This window comes from Haemaphysalis longicornis, unplaced genomic scaffold (assembly GCF_048455015.1).
Source record: "Haemaphysalis longicornis isolate Haplotype H1 unplaced genomic scaffold, Haemaphysalis longicornis Haplotype H1 scaffold_1, whole genome shotgun sequence".
Classification (NCBI taxonomy): Eukaryota; Metazoa; Arthropoda; class Arachnida; order Ixodida; family Ixodidae; genus Haemaphysalis; species Haemaphysalis longicornis.
The window spans coordinates 379431260-379447557 of record NW_027526203.1 but is presented as its reverse complement, the minus strand read 5'-3'; the positions used below and the strand labels follow the sequence as shown (position 1 = coordinate 379447557).

Here is a 16298-nt window from a genome sequence, read left to right as displayed (position 1 = left end):
ATGCGACACGCAGGCTTTGGCCACAGAAAACAACTAGGCAAGGCTCCCACTGGATCTTCAAAGCAACCCAAAACGATCTACACAAGCTCATTTTATTTTCGCCCAGATAATTTCATGGCAACTGCTGATGCTGAGAAGCCCTACTTCAGTGATTAACCTCAAATTACGAAATTCCGGAATGGTTTCCAGCAAATTTTTTGGGATTATTTCCCATAATCTACTGCGACGGTAGAAACAGCCATACAAATTCTGGTGCAAGTACTGTAAGAGGTGATGAAAACTTGGAGCAGCTGCTGGAGCAGGAGGTAGAGAAATGTGACTGTTACATCGTCCTGTTTGATGGCTCTACAAATGATTACTTACATCGAAGCAAATCCATGTTCCCAAATCTCTAGTCTCAGAAAAAGGGCAGCTTGCATGAGCTAGGTTGCTGAAAAGACGTGTTGTCAAGGAGGAGATCGACAACATGAGAAAAACTAGGGCTGTACTTGTAGCGACAGTTGTTGAATTAATATTTTCAGCTGATACCGGTGCTGACAAAGCAGGAGGTGGAGGCAACATTACCGACATTTTGAAATCAAACAGCCTGAGAAAAATAGCAGGAAAAAGAAAACCTTTAAACACGAACCAGACGAACCAGGCATAAAAAAATAAAGCTAGGGGAGCTTTCACAAACTCGTTAGCACCTATTTAAATGTTGTGCGCTAATGTTGTTAGGTATTCTGCAATGAACAACTTTTGCATTGTGTTGTAAAAGTAGACAGGCCCAGAATAAATATTGCAGAGTGTCCTTTAACTCTTTCGGGACCGCCGGAAAAAGTGATGAAAAAGGGAGGTCTCGGTACAATTTTTTTTTTTTTTTTTTACATAAAGCAAAGGCACCATCCTGCCTTAGCATATACCAAAATGCAGCTAATGATATGTTCTTTGACATACAATACCAAGTTTTACTTCAACACTGACGATAGAACCATGAAAAAATCTGAAAGTAAGAACTTCGTAAAAAACTACAGAAAAAGATAGAAAAAAGCGGAAATATAAAAATATTAAAAAAGAATAAAATTATTTCAGGATATACGAAATCTAACACAACGCTTTGTTTCTTCATTGAAAAAGTTTGATGCGGCTAGGTGTAACTGGTTTTTTGTTTTGTGTGTGATCTCTTTGGCACTAGGGCCATGGCTACGTCGTCGCCCAGGTACACGCCGGCTCTTGTCTCGGCGAAAACTTGATCCGTTTCTGCGCTGGTGGCAGGAGATCACCACCATAGGTAGTTAACACCCTAGCGAATAAATGTAAACCAGCCAGAACATAGTTCGAGCGCACATACCTACTCCAGAGCCAATTGAAACCGAAACCAACACCCACCTTTGAGCGCGATTTGATGTTCCAGGCTGATCGACACCCGAATTCTCACTCGAGCTGAAATCCGATCTCTAAAGCCGCATTTCGACTCTTCACTGCCACTCTCATCGTTAAAATTCACAGTAGAAGGCGAAGATATGCGAGCCGAGACGAGGCGGATTTTTTATCGCGCTCGCACGAGTATGACGCCATGTTTGTTTACATTCGAAACCCCTGCCCGTCAGAATAAAATATCTGACGCGTTGCCGCCTGGCCATAAAAAAAGAAACTTCACAAAAGAGAAAACTGCAGTTTTCAAACTATCTCCTAGATGTCGCTAGGTGTTCCATCGAGCGAAAATTTGTATTCTGCAGGCTCGCGAAACCATCGATCATATGTGATTGATGGCCTATGAAGCGGTCCCGAAAGAGTTAAAGATCCCCAGGTGGTCAAAATTAATCCGGAGCCCTCCACTACGGCACGCCTCATCGCCTGCGTTGTGTCGGCACGTTAAAACCCTAATCAATCAATCAATCGAAAATATCGAACTGAAAAACTAAGCAATTTTACCATGTGAATGACGAAATTATTATTTTTATTATCCCAGACTGGGCTTTACGCACAAGTGTAGAGCCATGGCAAAAGTTGCGCAAAGCGAGGTGACAGACGTCGCACCCCACGAGCCCTCCCATTTCAATTAATCCCCAAGGTGCACGTTCACGACCATAATATGAGTAACGTTGGTATGCTTAGCCACCTCCCTCTTGGCATTAAATTTCACTTCAGATAAATGAACCGTTATACTAGCGTGCAATTATCGGACACTGCGTGAACATTTTGCGGCGATGTAGGCTGCGGCGCGCAGCCACTTCTGCAGTGTCGATCGCCCTATTCCCGCCGCTCGCAAGCTCACTGTCAAAGGCAGCAATAACTCAGCGTTTTATAATATCGCAATGAGTCTGAAATTTCACTTCAAGCACGCACCGCGCCCCACCACACTCAAGGCTGAAACACGGTGAATTCGCGGGCGCCGCGTTGTTTTTGATGAACTCCCGTTTTTCGAGTCGCGCAAATTCCCGCAACAGATCAAACGACTAAACGTAAACTCAGACACCCCCACAACCAAAACCACGGTAGAAATCAGCGAAGAGCACCCTGCCTGAACCACGAGCAACTGCTTCGCCCAGCGGCCATGTTTTCCAATCCTCACCACACCAAGATGGCAGCGCCCAGTAATGTCATTCCAGAGATACGGCGCTGCATAAATTGCCGTTTTTTCATCAACTAGCACAAGTAGTTTGTCACCCCAGTACACATAAGTATTTTTTCTACAGGACTTTGCACTAGTTTTCGATTGGAAAACTTTAAAAACTCACAGAATCAGGGGTGAGACAGCTTAATCAAATTTGGGAGCAGTTTTTGGAGCAGCGAAACCTCGATTTTGGAGCAAAACCTTGATTTGGAGCAGAAGAACACTTATTATGTCACCTTATAGGGGCCTAAAAAATCACATTTTTGGCAACTCCGGGGAGAAAAGTGCACTTTTTAATCGGTTTTGAACGTACCCGACACTGAAACAGCATTTCAATAGTTTTTTTTTTCTATTCCACTACCCTTTCACAAACCTTTTTTTAAATTCCGAGGCTCTATGCATAGGTAGCGTGGAGCGCCGTTGGAAACATCGAATTGAAAAACTAAGCAATTGCAAAGCATTTTTATTATCATGTGAACGCAGAAATTATTTTTCTAATCCCAGACTGGGCTTTACGTAAAGCACAGAACCACGGCAAAAGTTGCACAAAGCGAGGTGACAGTCGTCGCACCCCACCAGCCCTCCCATTTCTATCCCCAATGTGCACGTTCACTACGATCGTAATTTGAGTAATGTTGGTACAAATATCACTTCAGAGATGAACTAATATTACTAGCCTGTAATAATAGCCTGTCCCGCTATCGGACACTGCTTGAACATTTTGCGGCGATGTAGCCAGCGCCGCTTCTGCAGTGTCGATCGTCCCATTCCCGCCGCTCGCACGCTCGCTGTCAAAGGCAGCAGTAACTCAGCGTTTTTTAACACCGCAATAAGTCCGAAAGTTCCCTTCAAGCACGCACCGCGCCTCACACTCAAGGCCGAAACTCGGCGAATTCGCAAGCACCACGTTTCTGATGAACTCCCGTCTTTCGAGTCTCGCAACTTCCCGCAACAGACCAAACGACTAAGTGTAAACCCAGCCACCCTCATAACCAAAACCATGGTAGAAATCGGCGAAGAGCACTCTGCAAGGAACCACGAGCAACTGCTTCGCTCGCCGGCCATGATTCCTAATCTTCTCCACACCAAGATGTTGGCGCCCCGTGATGCCGTTCCGGAGATACGGCGCTCCGAAAATTGCCGTTTTTTTATCAACTTGGACAAGTAGTTTGTTGCCTCAGTACACATAAGTATTTTTTCTACAGGACTTTGCAATGGTTTTGGATGGGAAGACTTTAAAATCTCACAGAATATAACATGTGCTACCCAACATTGTGACTTTCAAAAAGACTATCTCGGGGTAAATTTATGCGGGTTTTTAATTAAATGATCAATCGATTAAACCTTTACAAACAGCATCACCTTAAGGGTGCTGGAAAATTATGCCGTCAGTAAGAATTTTTCCCCACCGAAACTGACTGGAGCGTTAAAATCCTTGGCTCTCAGACTGTTTTGGAGCAGTTTGGCGCAATTTTTGCGTATTTCAAGCTTTTGGAGCAGCCCGGCGCAGGAAAACACATTTGTATCAGAACTGCGCAATATGCGCAGCTGTCTCACCCCTGCAGAATATAACATATGCACCCGACATTGCGACTTCCGAAAAAACTAATTATAATTACTATACGGGTTTTTTTATTTAATGATCAAAATTAAACCGTTACAAACAGAATCATCTTGCAGATGCTGGAAAAGTATGCCGCCAGTAAGCATTTTCCCCCACTGAAACTGACGGGAGCGTTAAAATCCTTGGCTCTCAGACCGTTTTGGAGCAGTTTGGCGCAATTGTAGAAATTTTCAAGCTTTTGGAGCAGCCTGGCGCAAGAAAACGAATTTGTATCAAAACTGAGCAATATGCACAGCCGTCTCACCCCTGTATAACCGATAGCCGCTTGCTCCAACCGATTGCATTGTGAACAGTTGGGATACTTTGCCACATAGCATACAGTGAAATTGATAGTGTCACGACTGTTCGCTGTTATATACGACATGCTGTAAACGGTGCAAAGAAAGCTGGTTCAACTGCATTCGTGACACATAATATGGTCACCAAATGTCCTGTGATGACTGGCATAGCAGACATTGGCAAGCCAGGAATAGAAAAGGAGGAAGACACCGGCGCAAGCACACGGTGCATGGGGGCTTGAGCACAAGGGATGAGCCAGCAGAGCTAGTGGTGACATAGCTTTGAGCGGAGGGATCATAACCGGTAGGCAGTTTGTGGCCAGTGTGAGGATGTGCTTTGACTAGGATGCCGTTCGAGGTGCTGTTCCTGGGGACATCTGTTCCGAGCCTCTGCCACCACAGCTTGAGCTTTCCAACGAGTCTTGGCGTGTACCAATACGACTTCAGGGCCTCAAGACGCGGCCCACGAAAGGACCCCCGAACACAGCGAAGGCATCAACGTCACCTCTTCCCAGCCCTTTGTGCGTCATTTTGAACTCTCGTTTAGTCCGACTCTATCGCTCAAACGTTGTTTTTTTTTCCCCCCTAGCTTCCTTTTGTGTGTGAGTGTTTCCACAATTGCATACATTTCGCGGGTCACACGCCCGCCCCCATGAGGCACTTGTCCTCACAGTCCCTAACCCATTAAAAAAACAATATCACAGCTAAGAAGCAACTCAATTTTAGGTACAGCCCATACCAAATCGCCAGCAATTGCAAAATGTGAGCCATTATAAGCGTTTAAATGCTGCTGAAACTGCATTTTTATTTTGCTTCCATTCTGCACTTTTTTTGTCACACTGAAGCTCAAGAATATGCACACAACATTCCCCCTGTGGCTCGTGCTTTACTGGCAAGCGCATGCAGGCAACATGATTTTGCACAGACACTGTCCTGCACTCACCCCACAGCACTGTGGCAGGTTCGCGTAGTCCGGTTCTGTTGAGAGCTTCGACACCAAGGGGACCAGGTAGGCAAAGCTCTTGCCAGAATGCGGAGGTCCCACCGCAACCACATTCCTGTTGCCCAGCACTGCTGGCCACACCAGGGCCTGGATGCTGGTGGGACTACGGAAGCCAAAGGAACGCAGGCGCTACAAAAGAAAGAAGAAAAGGAATACAAGGCCGTATGCCTCATCACAAAGAACCAAAAATGGCAAAGGCTGACCCTCACGCACTGTGCTTTAAAGAGCTCTTGGGCTATAGTTATGACACACAAGGCTAGGTATGAAAGCACTTCACCAAGGTCCATTGTTATTGTAGGTCCCCAAACAGGAGATTGAGAATTGTACAACGGTACAAGTTAAAAACAGCCATAGCTCATGTAATGTATCACTCCACTGAAGCAATAGACTTGTGACATCAATGCACACGCATATTTTCAAAGGAGATTGCGCTTCACGTGACATTTAATTTATAAGCAAAATTTATAACCATTATATTTATGAGCAGAATAAGCGCAAGAAACAACAAAAACAATTCACGTCACATTCAAAATTCCGTATTTACTCACGTAATCATTGCACCTTTTTTTCAAAAAAAAATTGATGCCCATTTAAGGCATCAATTACGTGAAATTACGCATCAATTACGTTCATTACGCGAAATAATTTTTTTGCAAACACCTTTTCAGCACCAAAAACACAAGCAAATTGGGGGTCAAAGTTTTTACAATAATGCTCATGAATATAATAAATAAAAACACACACACACAAAAAAAACTTTGCACACCACTGCCAGCCGCTTTTCAAAGTGACGCAAAATTCAGTGTTTTCATGAATTAGGGAATGCGCCGGAACGAGTTTGTTCCGAGGTGAACACTGGTCGACCAATAATTGCCTGTTGCTGTCACAGTGCAGGATATCAAGAGACATGGCTGCCGACGCATAAAGCTGAGCGCATTTTTTTTCTTTGTCTTGTGAGTAAATTATGTGCCTTTAGTGAGAGTTTCTTCCTCATCAATACTGAACACATGCTTGCCGATATCGCGAATATCGGAAAGTCTGCGGCGGTAACATAGCCATGTCCGCTTTGAAAGGTAAGGAAACAGAGGTAAGCACGACCATCATCAGCTAGACTTGGCACACATAAGACATAAATTTTGAAGACAAACTTGAAAACAAACGAGAGTGCGATCATTATGCGAGTAAATACGGTACTCGCTCTAACGAGTCTCTCTGCACGGTGCGGAGGAACAACCGGATGGGGGGATAAGGTGCAGGGGGAAACTTCAAATGTTCTTGAGCTGTACCCACGCACAGACATTCATGCATTGAGCTCGTAAGCGAAAGTGGCAGACGCCAATTTCACTAGAACACTACCCTACAAGTTTATGAGAAATTTTAGCAAAAGCCAAACTATGTTAGTTTACATTCCTGGTGTCGTTTTTGCTGGACTAGAAAGAGATCTCCACACAGAACAGAGCCTCCTTACGTTTTTGACGGAGTCGGGGAAATGAGCCTGGTCCAGGTTGGTCCAAGGTGGATGCTTCAGGTAGCCACGAAAGAGAGCTTTGACTGGTGCGCAGACAGGTTCCAGACTGAAAGAGTTCTGTAAACAGGCCAGCAGCGTCAGGAGAAAAGGTCAACACCCCTAAGTACTGGGCACAGCAGCAGAGCATATACAATGCCACTAGAACACTGGGAACACACTCTTGGGGACGGGACAGCTTAAACAGGATCTGGAACAGTTTTGGTAGCAGTTACTAGCCCTTAGCACATCACTCAACTCTTTTGTTACCGCGGGAAATTAATCGATTTTTAGGGGCCTAAAAAACCTTTTTTTTTCTGTTAAACATATTGTTTAAGCAAACTGCAGCAATGATTTAACGACCTTTCCAACAACACCAGTTATTAAAATGTTTTCATACATCATAATTGCGAAAAAAAAAATCGAAATAAGAACTTTTGTCATGTCGTAGAAAATGATACTAAAGGAGTTGTGTACAACAAACCACAGATAGAAAAAATTTTGAATATACATTTTGTAGGGAAACACTTCAATAACACGTCCAAGAAAAAATGTCGACTTGTGCGGAACAGTTTGTCAGATTTAAAAATAATGTTAGCACATGTGGTGCCATGCCATGCAGTGAAGCCCAACCCCCATTTCAAAATGCGCAATTTGGAGTGGTTCCCTGGGAGAAATATGGTGGGTGGATATTATCAGAGGCACCAATTTGTCCCCACAAGACATAAAAACATCTTGTCAATGACTGAATTTGCATTTACGGCCAGCACAGTATTCAGAACAAGCACGCGATGCAGAAAAATCTGCATCGAACTGAAAACAAAGCTTGGTGGTTGATGCTTCTTGATGTCCACTATCAGTTTATTATCAGTGGTTTATTATCATCTTCTGACTCGCTATTATAGCCCTGCTTGCAGGAATGCGGTGCGATGCGCTAGAATCGCACCCTATCAATACCAAACCTGTTTGAGACTCCATTCGAATACAGTCGAACACGGATATATCGAAGACGGATATATTAAATTATTGTTTATATCGAATAATCTGAACATCCCCTTGGAAATGCCATGCAAATGTATAGCGCTGTTGTATGCGTGTATCAAACTCACGATCACGGGCACATTCGATATATTGAATGCTGCGCCGCAAGTGCCCCTGCAAGGGCACTTTTCCTTATGGGTTGGATGCGATGATGACGATGATGACCTCAAAAGTGTTGCTTCGATGACCTTCAACCTCTGCTTGCATGCTAGCATAGGGGGCAGCGCCATGGCAGCGAGAACGCGACGACTTATTGGGTGCGAGAGGCAATTAAGGAGGAGGGGAAAACGACCAGAAGTGCTTGGTTCCTGGCATTTCTGCTGCATGCTTGAGCAGTTATCAGTGGTGGATAATGCAGGGAGACCTATGTAACGTGGTGCGTGTTTGTTTCGTCCACGGCACGCGTTTTAAAGCCATGGTCACGGGAAAACGGAATTAGGATTTAGTGACAAAAGCGGACATTATTCAAAGAGTATGGGTCGGCGAAATGATGTCGGCTGCATTTTTCACAGCTTTTTTTTTTAGCGTGATACTCCGCATCAAACCTGACTTAACTCTTTCGCAACCGCGAAAAAAGGGCCGATTTTCGACATCCTCGATCACATTTTTTTTCTTGAGTAATTTTTATTGCATTTGGCATTGTGATATACCAAATTGTACATTTTTAATCAAGCTTTCGAACAAAAATAACTCCAGTGTGATAGGTAGGAAACTGTTTGTTATTTTAGCTGTTAACAAAGGAAAAAACACACGAAACCGAAGTAAACAAAACATACACATGCAGCTGAACAAAGCTGCAAAATTAAATTCAAAGTTCTGGAATATACAAAACGTTACACATGATGTCAGCTCACATTCTGGAAAGTTTCATTTCTGTACGTTATAAACTCTATTTTTCATGGCCCTTCAAGCTAGGGGTGGTGACTGCTGTGACACTCAGAAAAGCAGTTGCGGGAGGACGTGAAGCATAGGGGCACTTCGCATGTGCTGCACTTGTTATATGTTTTCTGTTCTACTTTCTTCTTTCGATAGCACAGCTTGCAGTTCCTCGACTTCTCCATTTTCTGGGGTTGGTGGCGAATTGGCTCTAGACTTGGATATGGGGCACGGTCTTGCTCGATGTCATTATAATCCAAGATCTACTGAATGAGCTGCTCTCTAAAAGCAAGCTGGTCGAATCGGGCATTTTGGGCTAGCTCTGGGACTCCTGGGTTTTCTTTTCGATGGCCTTGGTAGAGGATGAAACTGTTGACACACGCTATGTCCACGCAATGAAAAAACAGGGTTTTCCACCAGCGCACGCATTTCCTCAAGACATTGTAGGTTCCAATTATTTGGTCCGATTTATCCACACCCAGCATGCCAGCATTGTAGTCTTGGACAAGCAGAGGCCTCTTGATGGTAATCAAAGTCCATCTGTCACCTGTCTTCTCCCTTCGCGTGGCTGGGACAAACTTGTTGGCTGTATGAATGGTACTCATCAGGTTCACGGCGCGTCGGTCTTTCCATTGCATATATAAAATGTTGCCATCGCGAAGCCACCGAACGTCTCCGCGCTGAGCTCTTCGTTCCCACCCAACATCCTTCAGCTCAGTTGGAAAACATCGGCGATCTTTCCGGGTGGTACCACAGGCAAGGGTTTTGCGCTCCAGCAGATGGTCAAAAAGTTTCCCAGAGGTGTAGAAGTTGTCCATGTAAATCCTGTACCCCTGGTCTAGATACTCTGAGCACAGGCTGCTGACCACATCAAAAGCTAGGCCATGTGGTCCTGGTCTTTCACGCTTGCCTGTGTATACAGAGAACTGGAGGGTATACCCTGTTTCGGAGTCGGCTAGTACCCAAAGTTTATACCCCCCCTTAGTCACTTTGTCCCGGATATACAGCCTCATTCCTGATCTGCCTTTTGACTTCACCATACGTTCGTCCACCGAGAGGTCCCGCTTTGGTTGAAAAAAATTTGCTGACGTCTGATTGATGTGCTCCAGAAGCCAGGACACCTTCCAGATCTTGCCAACAGTGGCTTCACTTGCAAAGTCGTCCGGGTCCGATACGTGTAAAAAGGCTAGTAGAGCTACAAACCGGTTTCGGGGCATAATCTTTGATGGGAGAAGGCCACTGTATATACTCCCCGTGCTCCAGTATAAGTGCAGTCATGGTACTTCAACAATTCCCATGTAGATGATGATCGCAATGAAACGCATCATCTCTAGCGGAGTTACTTCTTCCCATGAGCCGTCACAACGAGCATAGGTCGGCTTGTCAAGAATGTTCATCCAGGCGTACTTGTTTGTGTTGTCACACAACATTCTGATCACTTCGGCCGTAAAAAACATCATAAAAAAATCGAGCGCTCTTGCGAACTTCCGGGTGCCACTCCGCCGTGTAGCGTCGATATGGACACCGGGCTGTCGCTTGGGCTCAAACTTCACACGTGTTGGCGCATTGGGCAAAATATCTCCACCGTATGTTGCCGAGACCTTAAGGAAACAGAATAAACAACTGTCGTCAGTTATAAAGACCGCACACTGTATTTATCCAGTGGGAGCGCTGAAACGGAACTTACGTGCGCACAGTGGCTGATGTCCCCGGCTGCTGTGATGAAATGTCACTGTCTGAACTGAAGTCCCATGATTCAACATCATCACTAGACTCCTCGCTGCTGCTCTTGTCAAAAGAATCGGACTTAGAAGCGGCCGAAGTGCTTGGTTTCGCTTTTTGGTTTCGAGTAGCGCGCGGAGGAGCCGCAGCCATGATTGCCAAACAACGCCGTCACCCCGACTCAAACTTGTATTTTTCTCGGCGCCTCCTTGCGGTGAAAACAGCAAAACGAAATCGAAACCAAAACTTTTGTTCTTTTTGAACACATCAGAGGGCGCCACTTGTCCGTAGTCTCTGAAACAAATTTTTGGCGGCGCATTCAAAACGTCGATACCATCGCATCGATGCCCTATGGCGCGGTTGCGAAAGAGTTAAAGGCGAAGGCGTCGCAGCCACAGCCCGGCCGTTCTGGTGCATGTCACGTGCAAAGCGGCTTTGTTACGCGGCTCCAGATGAGAGGTGTTTTGATACCGAGGACGATGGGACGGAGGGCCTCGAGAGTGAATTTAGAGAGATGTCAGCATACCCATGCGTCATTCCAAATGACACAATGGCACACGAGTTAGTAAGTGCTCACGACGATGTGCAGGCTGTGGCGGACATCACCAATGCCGAAGAGGCGAACCCTGCTAAAGGCCCTGACAACATTCCCAAACGCCTACTGCAGCCGAGTTTGCGCCAGTGTTCACATTCGGCACTGTTGTGGCACAGTGTACAACGGCAGATTTTCTCATTTGGACGGCGTTAGTAAGCTTGAAGATAGTCTCATGTTATATAAAGTGCACAGGTCATCGCGCCGTGGCTCGAATTTTCCGTGCTGTGAAGAACAAATCGGTGTGCTCCCGCTCGCTGCGACTGAAATGCTGTCATTGATGTGCGAAGTTTTCAGATAAGCTTCAGATGGCATATTTTACCGTATTTATTCGAATCTAAGCCGATAGTTTTTTTGAAATACTGATATATCAAACTCCAGGGTCGGCTTGGATTCGAGGATTTTGAAACACGCGCCAATTTCCAAATGGAATTGAGGGAAGTGGCGCGCAGCTAGCGCCACCCAGAAAAGAAAGTATTGTAGCCATTACTAGACGAGCCAGTAGCCACTTAAAGGGACACTGAAGTGATATGTAAACATTGCGGGATTACTAGCGCAAATTGTAGTCCGGAGTCCCCAGGCTATGTTTCGACCACTCTAGGCGCGTTTACGCGATTTTATTTAGTAGAAAAACTAATACGAAAACGCTGTCCTCCTCTCTTTACGCTCGCCCATTTTCTGTGGCGTTTTCGTGTGACATCAGGAGGGGATGAGCTGGCAATTGGCTGCGCCACGGCTGCGCTACTGCACGGCTCCCCGGCCGACAGAGTCAGTCGGCCCAGCGTTTCGTCCGCCGGCCGCCGGCGAGTCGTCGCAATCAAGGAGGTTAAAAAAAAATTGCTTGGTCGCAATTCGGTCGCTTAGTTGAAACGAAGCCAGGACACGTTTGTGAATGGAAGAATGTGCCTTTCTTTACTTGGTTTGTTTGTACACTGTATCTAGCTCCAAGTCAAGGTCGCTTCACACAAGCGCTGCACATGCGACGCTTCGCTGACTGGTACGCCAGTAGGAAAATATAAGGCCTCTTGAAGGCGGGAGAAGAGTCAGCGAAGTCAATATAGGTACTAAGCAAATAAAATCAACTGATATTTTTACCGTACAGCGTAAAACTAGGGCGCGGGAAGCACTTTTTTGCGCTGGGCGAACAAGCACAGCGGTCAGCAGCACGACTACGCTTCTGCGAACGCTTTTACGTCTACGAAATGCAATTGCTAGACGTGAGCTACTGTGGAAACTCGGGCGACGCTTACTGCACGATCGCAGTACAACAAATAGTCACCTAAGCGGCTTGAAATGCCAAAACTAAATAAAAGTGTAAACCGGTTGTACAATATATACTCTATATTAGCAAGGCATTCGCGTCCCGCTCCGTGGCCTAGCGGTCTGGGGCGCTAGGAATTCACCGCAAATGTTATGCGAGTCACGAGTTCGAATCCCCGCGGGTACGTGCGCTTTTTTTTTTTTTTTGTAAGTTAACTTTTTTGTTTTCCGCCGATGTTTTCTATATTGAGTTCACCTTTTTTTGGGCCGCAACGTTCATGGCTACACGAAGTAGTTCACAAAACGCGCGCAGGCTGGCACTGGCGCGCTACCGAGTTCTCGTTGGCGTGCTGTTGCCATAAGCACCGACTGCTTGCAGGCAGTGGGCACAGGCCAGAATGAACAGACCCTTGGCCTGGTGCGAACACGCTTTTTACGATACAGGCATGAGGGAGGCAAGCTCCAAATATGGGGGAAAAGCGCATGACATTTGGGCGTCTGCGGGTACGCGGAGGGCGTTCATGCACTGCGTAGGTCTCGGCTAGTGAATGCTACGACTACAAGCCGTCCTGGGAGGCTTATCTTGTGCATTTTACAGCCGACAACATGGCAGAAGCGCGGTACGATGATTACTGAGATATTGAGAATGCCCATCCAACAACGCCATTGGTAATGTTTTACAGAACCGAAACCGAAACCGAAACTTGTGTGATTGCTAACCTTGGGCATCGTCCAATCACGGCGCCCCTCCTCCCAACGTCACAGCCTTAGTTGGTGCGGCCGCCGCAAACCGCGCATGGTAGTTTTTCTTCTTTCGCGCTTTGTAAAATAATTACCGATTTGTCAACCGGATAAACGATGAAAAGTGTGCTAATTTGAGCCAGTCTACGCAGTGCAAGCAAAAACGGGAGCTTGACAAATTCACTTCAGTGTCCCTTTAAGGGGCCATAGCTGAGGGCGATGCTGCCACATTTTGAACTGTGCGGATAGTGGCCTGCGTGAGGTGTGGCGTTGGGTTTTGACAGCGCAATAGGCCTCCTGCGCTGCCCAGGGGGCGCTGCGCAAGCGCCTTCCGGGGCAGTACTTCCGGGTAGTACAAAGCTGCGGGGGTCCCATAGGATCCCGTGTTGACAGAAGCAAAATGAGCTCGACGCTCCCGATTATTTTGCGACGTGGTCACCAGCTCATCCCCGAAGCGTCCGATCTATTTCAGCGATCAATTTGGCATTAGGGGAAAAAGCTTTGCAGCGCTAAACACGTTTACAGCGCCGACGAAAGTGCCGGGCCCGTGACGGCGTCTGCTACTCACAGGTTCACCAATCGATGGTCATACGAAGTGAAATTTTATGTGAAATTTCTAGTTTAAACTAATACTCAGGTGACAAAGACTTCTCAAAAACAGCCGACCAAAAAAGAAGAGTGACGCAATCGGCGATGATCGCGCTTTAAAAAGCCAGCCAGTCCGGCGGACCGCAGGCTCGCCTGCTGCGGTGCGCCGCTCTTTTGCGTACCTGCACACTATGCGTGCACTTTAATTAAACAGTGCTCGTTTGCGTCGCCGTTACGAATACATGGTGCAGCGTTAGCTTGCCGTTTTGTTGCGTGTCTCAGTGACAAAATGCAGCGAGCGTCAGAAGCGTGAAATCTGTTTTGCGATTCCGAAATTAGTGGCCGTAAAACTAAGTTGTCGGGCGAACTAAGAGGCCGCTCGCTTTCCTTGTTTGCTCTCACTTTACTTAATTACGCTCTTGCAGCATACATTCCCAGTGCGCACTTAATAGCCTAGAATGAGGGTCAGCAACGGCCGAGTTCCATGCAGCCGACACGGCGGAGGGCTGGACGGCAAATGGGAAGGGGGGGGGGGAGGGGAGGAGGGGGCCTTTCAATGCAAAGAGAAAAAATTCTGCGAATTTCTAATAATATTTGACAATATCCGGCGAAGTGTGAAGATGGGGGGGGGGGGGGGGCAATTCAACTGGAGGACGCCAATTCTCTGTTCTTGTCTCGCTGTCTAACTCCATTTGAAGAAAAAACTGGCGTGTCGGCGTTCAGATTCGACGACCCCTGCACTAGAAAACCAACACAGTCAGTGATGATCGTATATAAATATTCGGGGCCCCGCGCCGTGTATGCGGCTGTGTTATGTTATGCTCTGTTATGTGATGTTATAGAAGTACACATCTCTGCAGGCAGCGGGCGTGTGATTTGGTGCGTGTTTTGCGTGCTTTACTAGCGCTTAATTTATTGATTATTTAATTGGCGCTATACATGTACCCTGCCGTTCGTAAATCGTGCGGCGCAAAACGTTACGCAAGAATCATTTAGTTTGCGAAAATACGAAACAAAATTTCCACTCGTTTCAAAGGCGGTGCCAGGCCAGCAGTGTCAGCTGAGTCGGCTGCGCAATTCTTGCGTTCGCTTGCATGCTCCCGATGAAGCAACCTTCTGCAGTTACCTCAGGATGAAGGATGAGCAGCGTTCCGGGTTTATGCTACTCGTGAGCTTTCCTATGTCGATCGCACGCAAGAATAAAAAACTGTAACGGTCGTCAAACAGTTAAACCACCTGACCTGGCGATAGTGTCCCACGCCGCGACAACCGCGACAGCTCGCTCAAAAGAAAGCCGACAAATCGGCGTCTTTTAGCGGATATTATTTTGTTTAGTCTCTGCAGCTACTTTAAGGGCTATTTCATACAGTATGCAGTCATTTAAACACGCCACAAAGCGCCACAACCAACTTTCACTCTGGCTTGTAATTGAAAACACACGGAGGGCGGCGAGGGTCGTCTGCTTTTGTACTACCCAGAGGCGTCGGCCGCTAGGGGCGCTGCATGTCCCCAAAACTCCAGCGCAGGAGGCCTATGGCACCAAACAAGCGGTGCCATTATAGGCCGCTTTCAAAAGAAAAGTTGTTTTAGCCGCAGAGTTGTCGAACGTTCCAAGCCGCGCGGGACTTCGGCGTGGATGAAAAAAAACGTCCGTCGTTGGAGGACGCAACGGGAGAGGATATTTGCGTGTGCCGCAACAACGATGGCATTCACCGGACCACGAGAAGGCCGTCACCACGAAATGGAGATGGCATTGGCTGACTTTGTTCTGACGCAGGGAGCAGCTGCCCTTCCAGTAACGACGGAAGTGCTCCAGGCAAAAGCAAGGGAGCTTTCAAGGGAACGAGGCTTATCGCGGGCACACTTCAAAGCCAGTCGGGGCTGGCTACAGAAATGCATGAAGCGCTTCGGCTTTAGCCTCCGTCGTTGAACCTCAATCGCCCAGAAGTTGCCCAGTGATTTTGAAGAGAAACTGATTGAGTTCCAGCATCGCATCTTCATGGTCAATAAACGTGCTTTCGTTTTGTGAACACTGACCTCGCCTTTTTGTTCGGCCTACATTCGAGGTAAGTTTTTTTTTTTTTTTTTCGTGGCTTCGGACTTTCGGGGGTCAACTTAGAATTGGGGCCGGCCTATATTCGAATAAATACGGTAAATTTCGAATTATCGATATATCGAACTATTTCGCGATTCCCTTAGAGTTCAATATATCCGTGCTCAACTGTCGACAGTTCTACTAAGGAACGACACTAGACCTCCAGAGGCACCCTCTTATGGAAACGAAACTGGCCAGCGAACAGCTGGTGGTGTGCACGGCCACTTTTGAAGCACTCTCCTTGTTGGAACTGATATCTGGTGACTGGTGTGTTATCTTTTGACTTGCATCAGAAGTTCTTATGGCAGAAATTGGGTTAGGATGAAATCACGAGCGGCATGCTTTTTTTCAAGAATCAGTAGCAGATGTTACTAAGGA

General features: G+C 46.6%; 1 protein-coding gene across 3 annotated transcripts in view; it reads right to left on the bottom strand.

Annotated features, from left to right (window-relative positions):
- The window catches only part of LOC144155165 (uncharacterized), a 116479-nt gene that overhangs the window by 33325 nt on the left and 66856 nt on the right, over positions 1 to 16298 (bottom strand). For all 3 annotated transcript variants that reach the window (XM_077686445.1, XM_077686446.1, XM_077686447.1), the window contains exons 12-13: positions 6970 to 7086; positions 5442 to 5630 (exon numbers count right to left, since the gene is read on the bottom strand). In XM_077686445.1, the coding sequence (XP_077542571.1) occupies positions 5442 to 5630; positions 6970 to 7086 (306 nt within the window). The remainder of the gene's footprint in view (positions 1 to 5441; positions 5631 to 6969; positions 7087 to 16298) is intronic.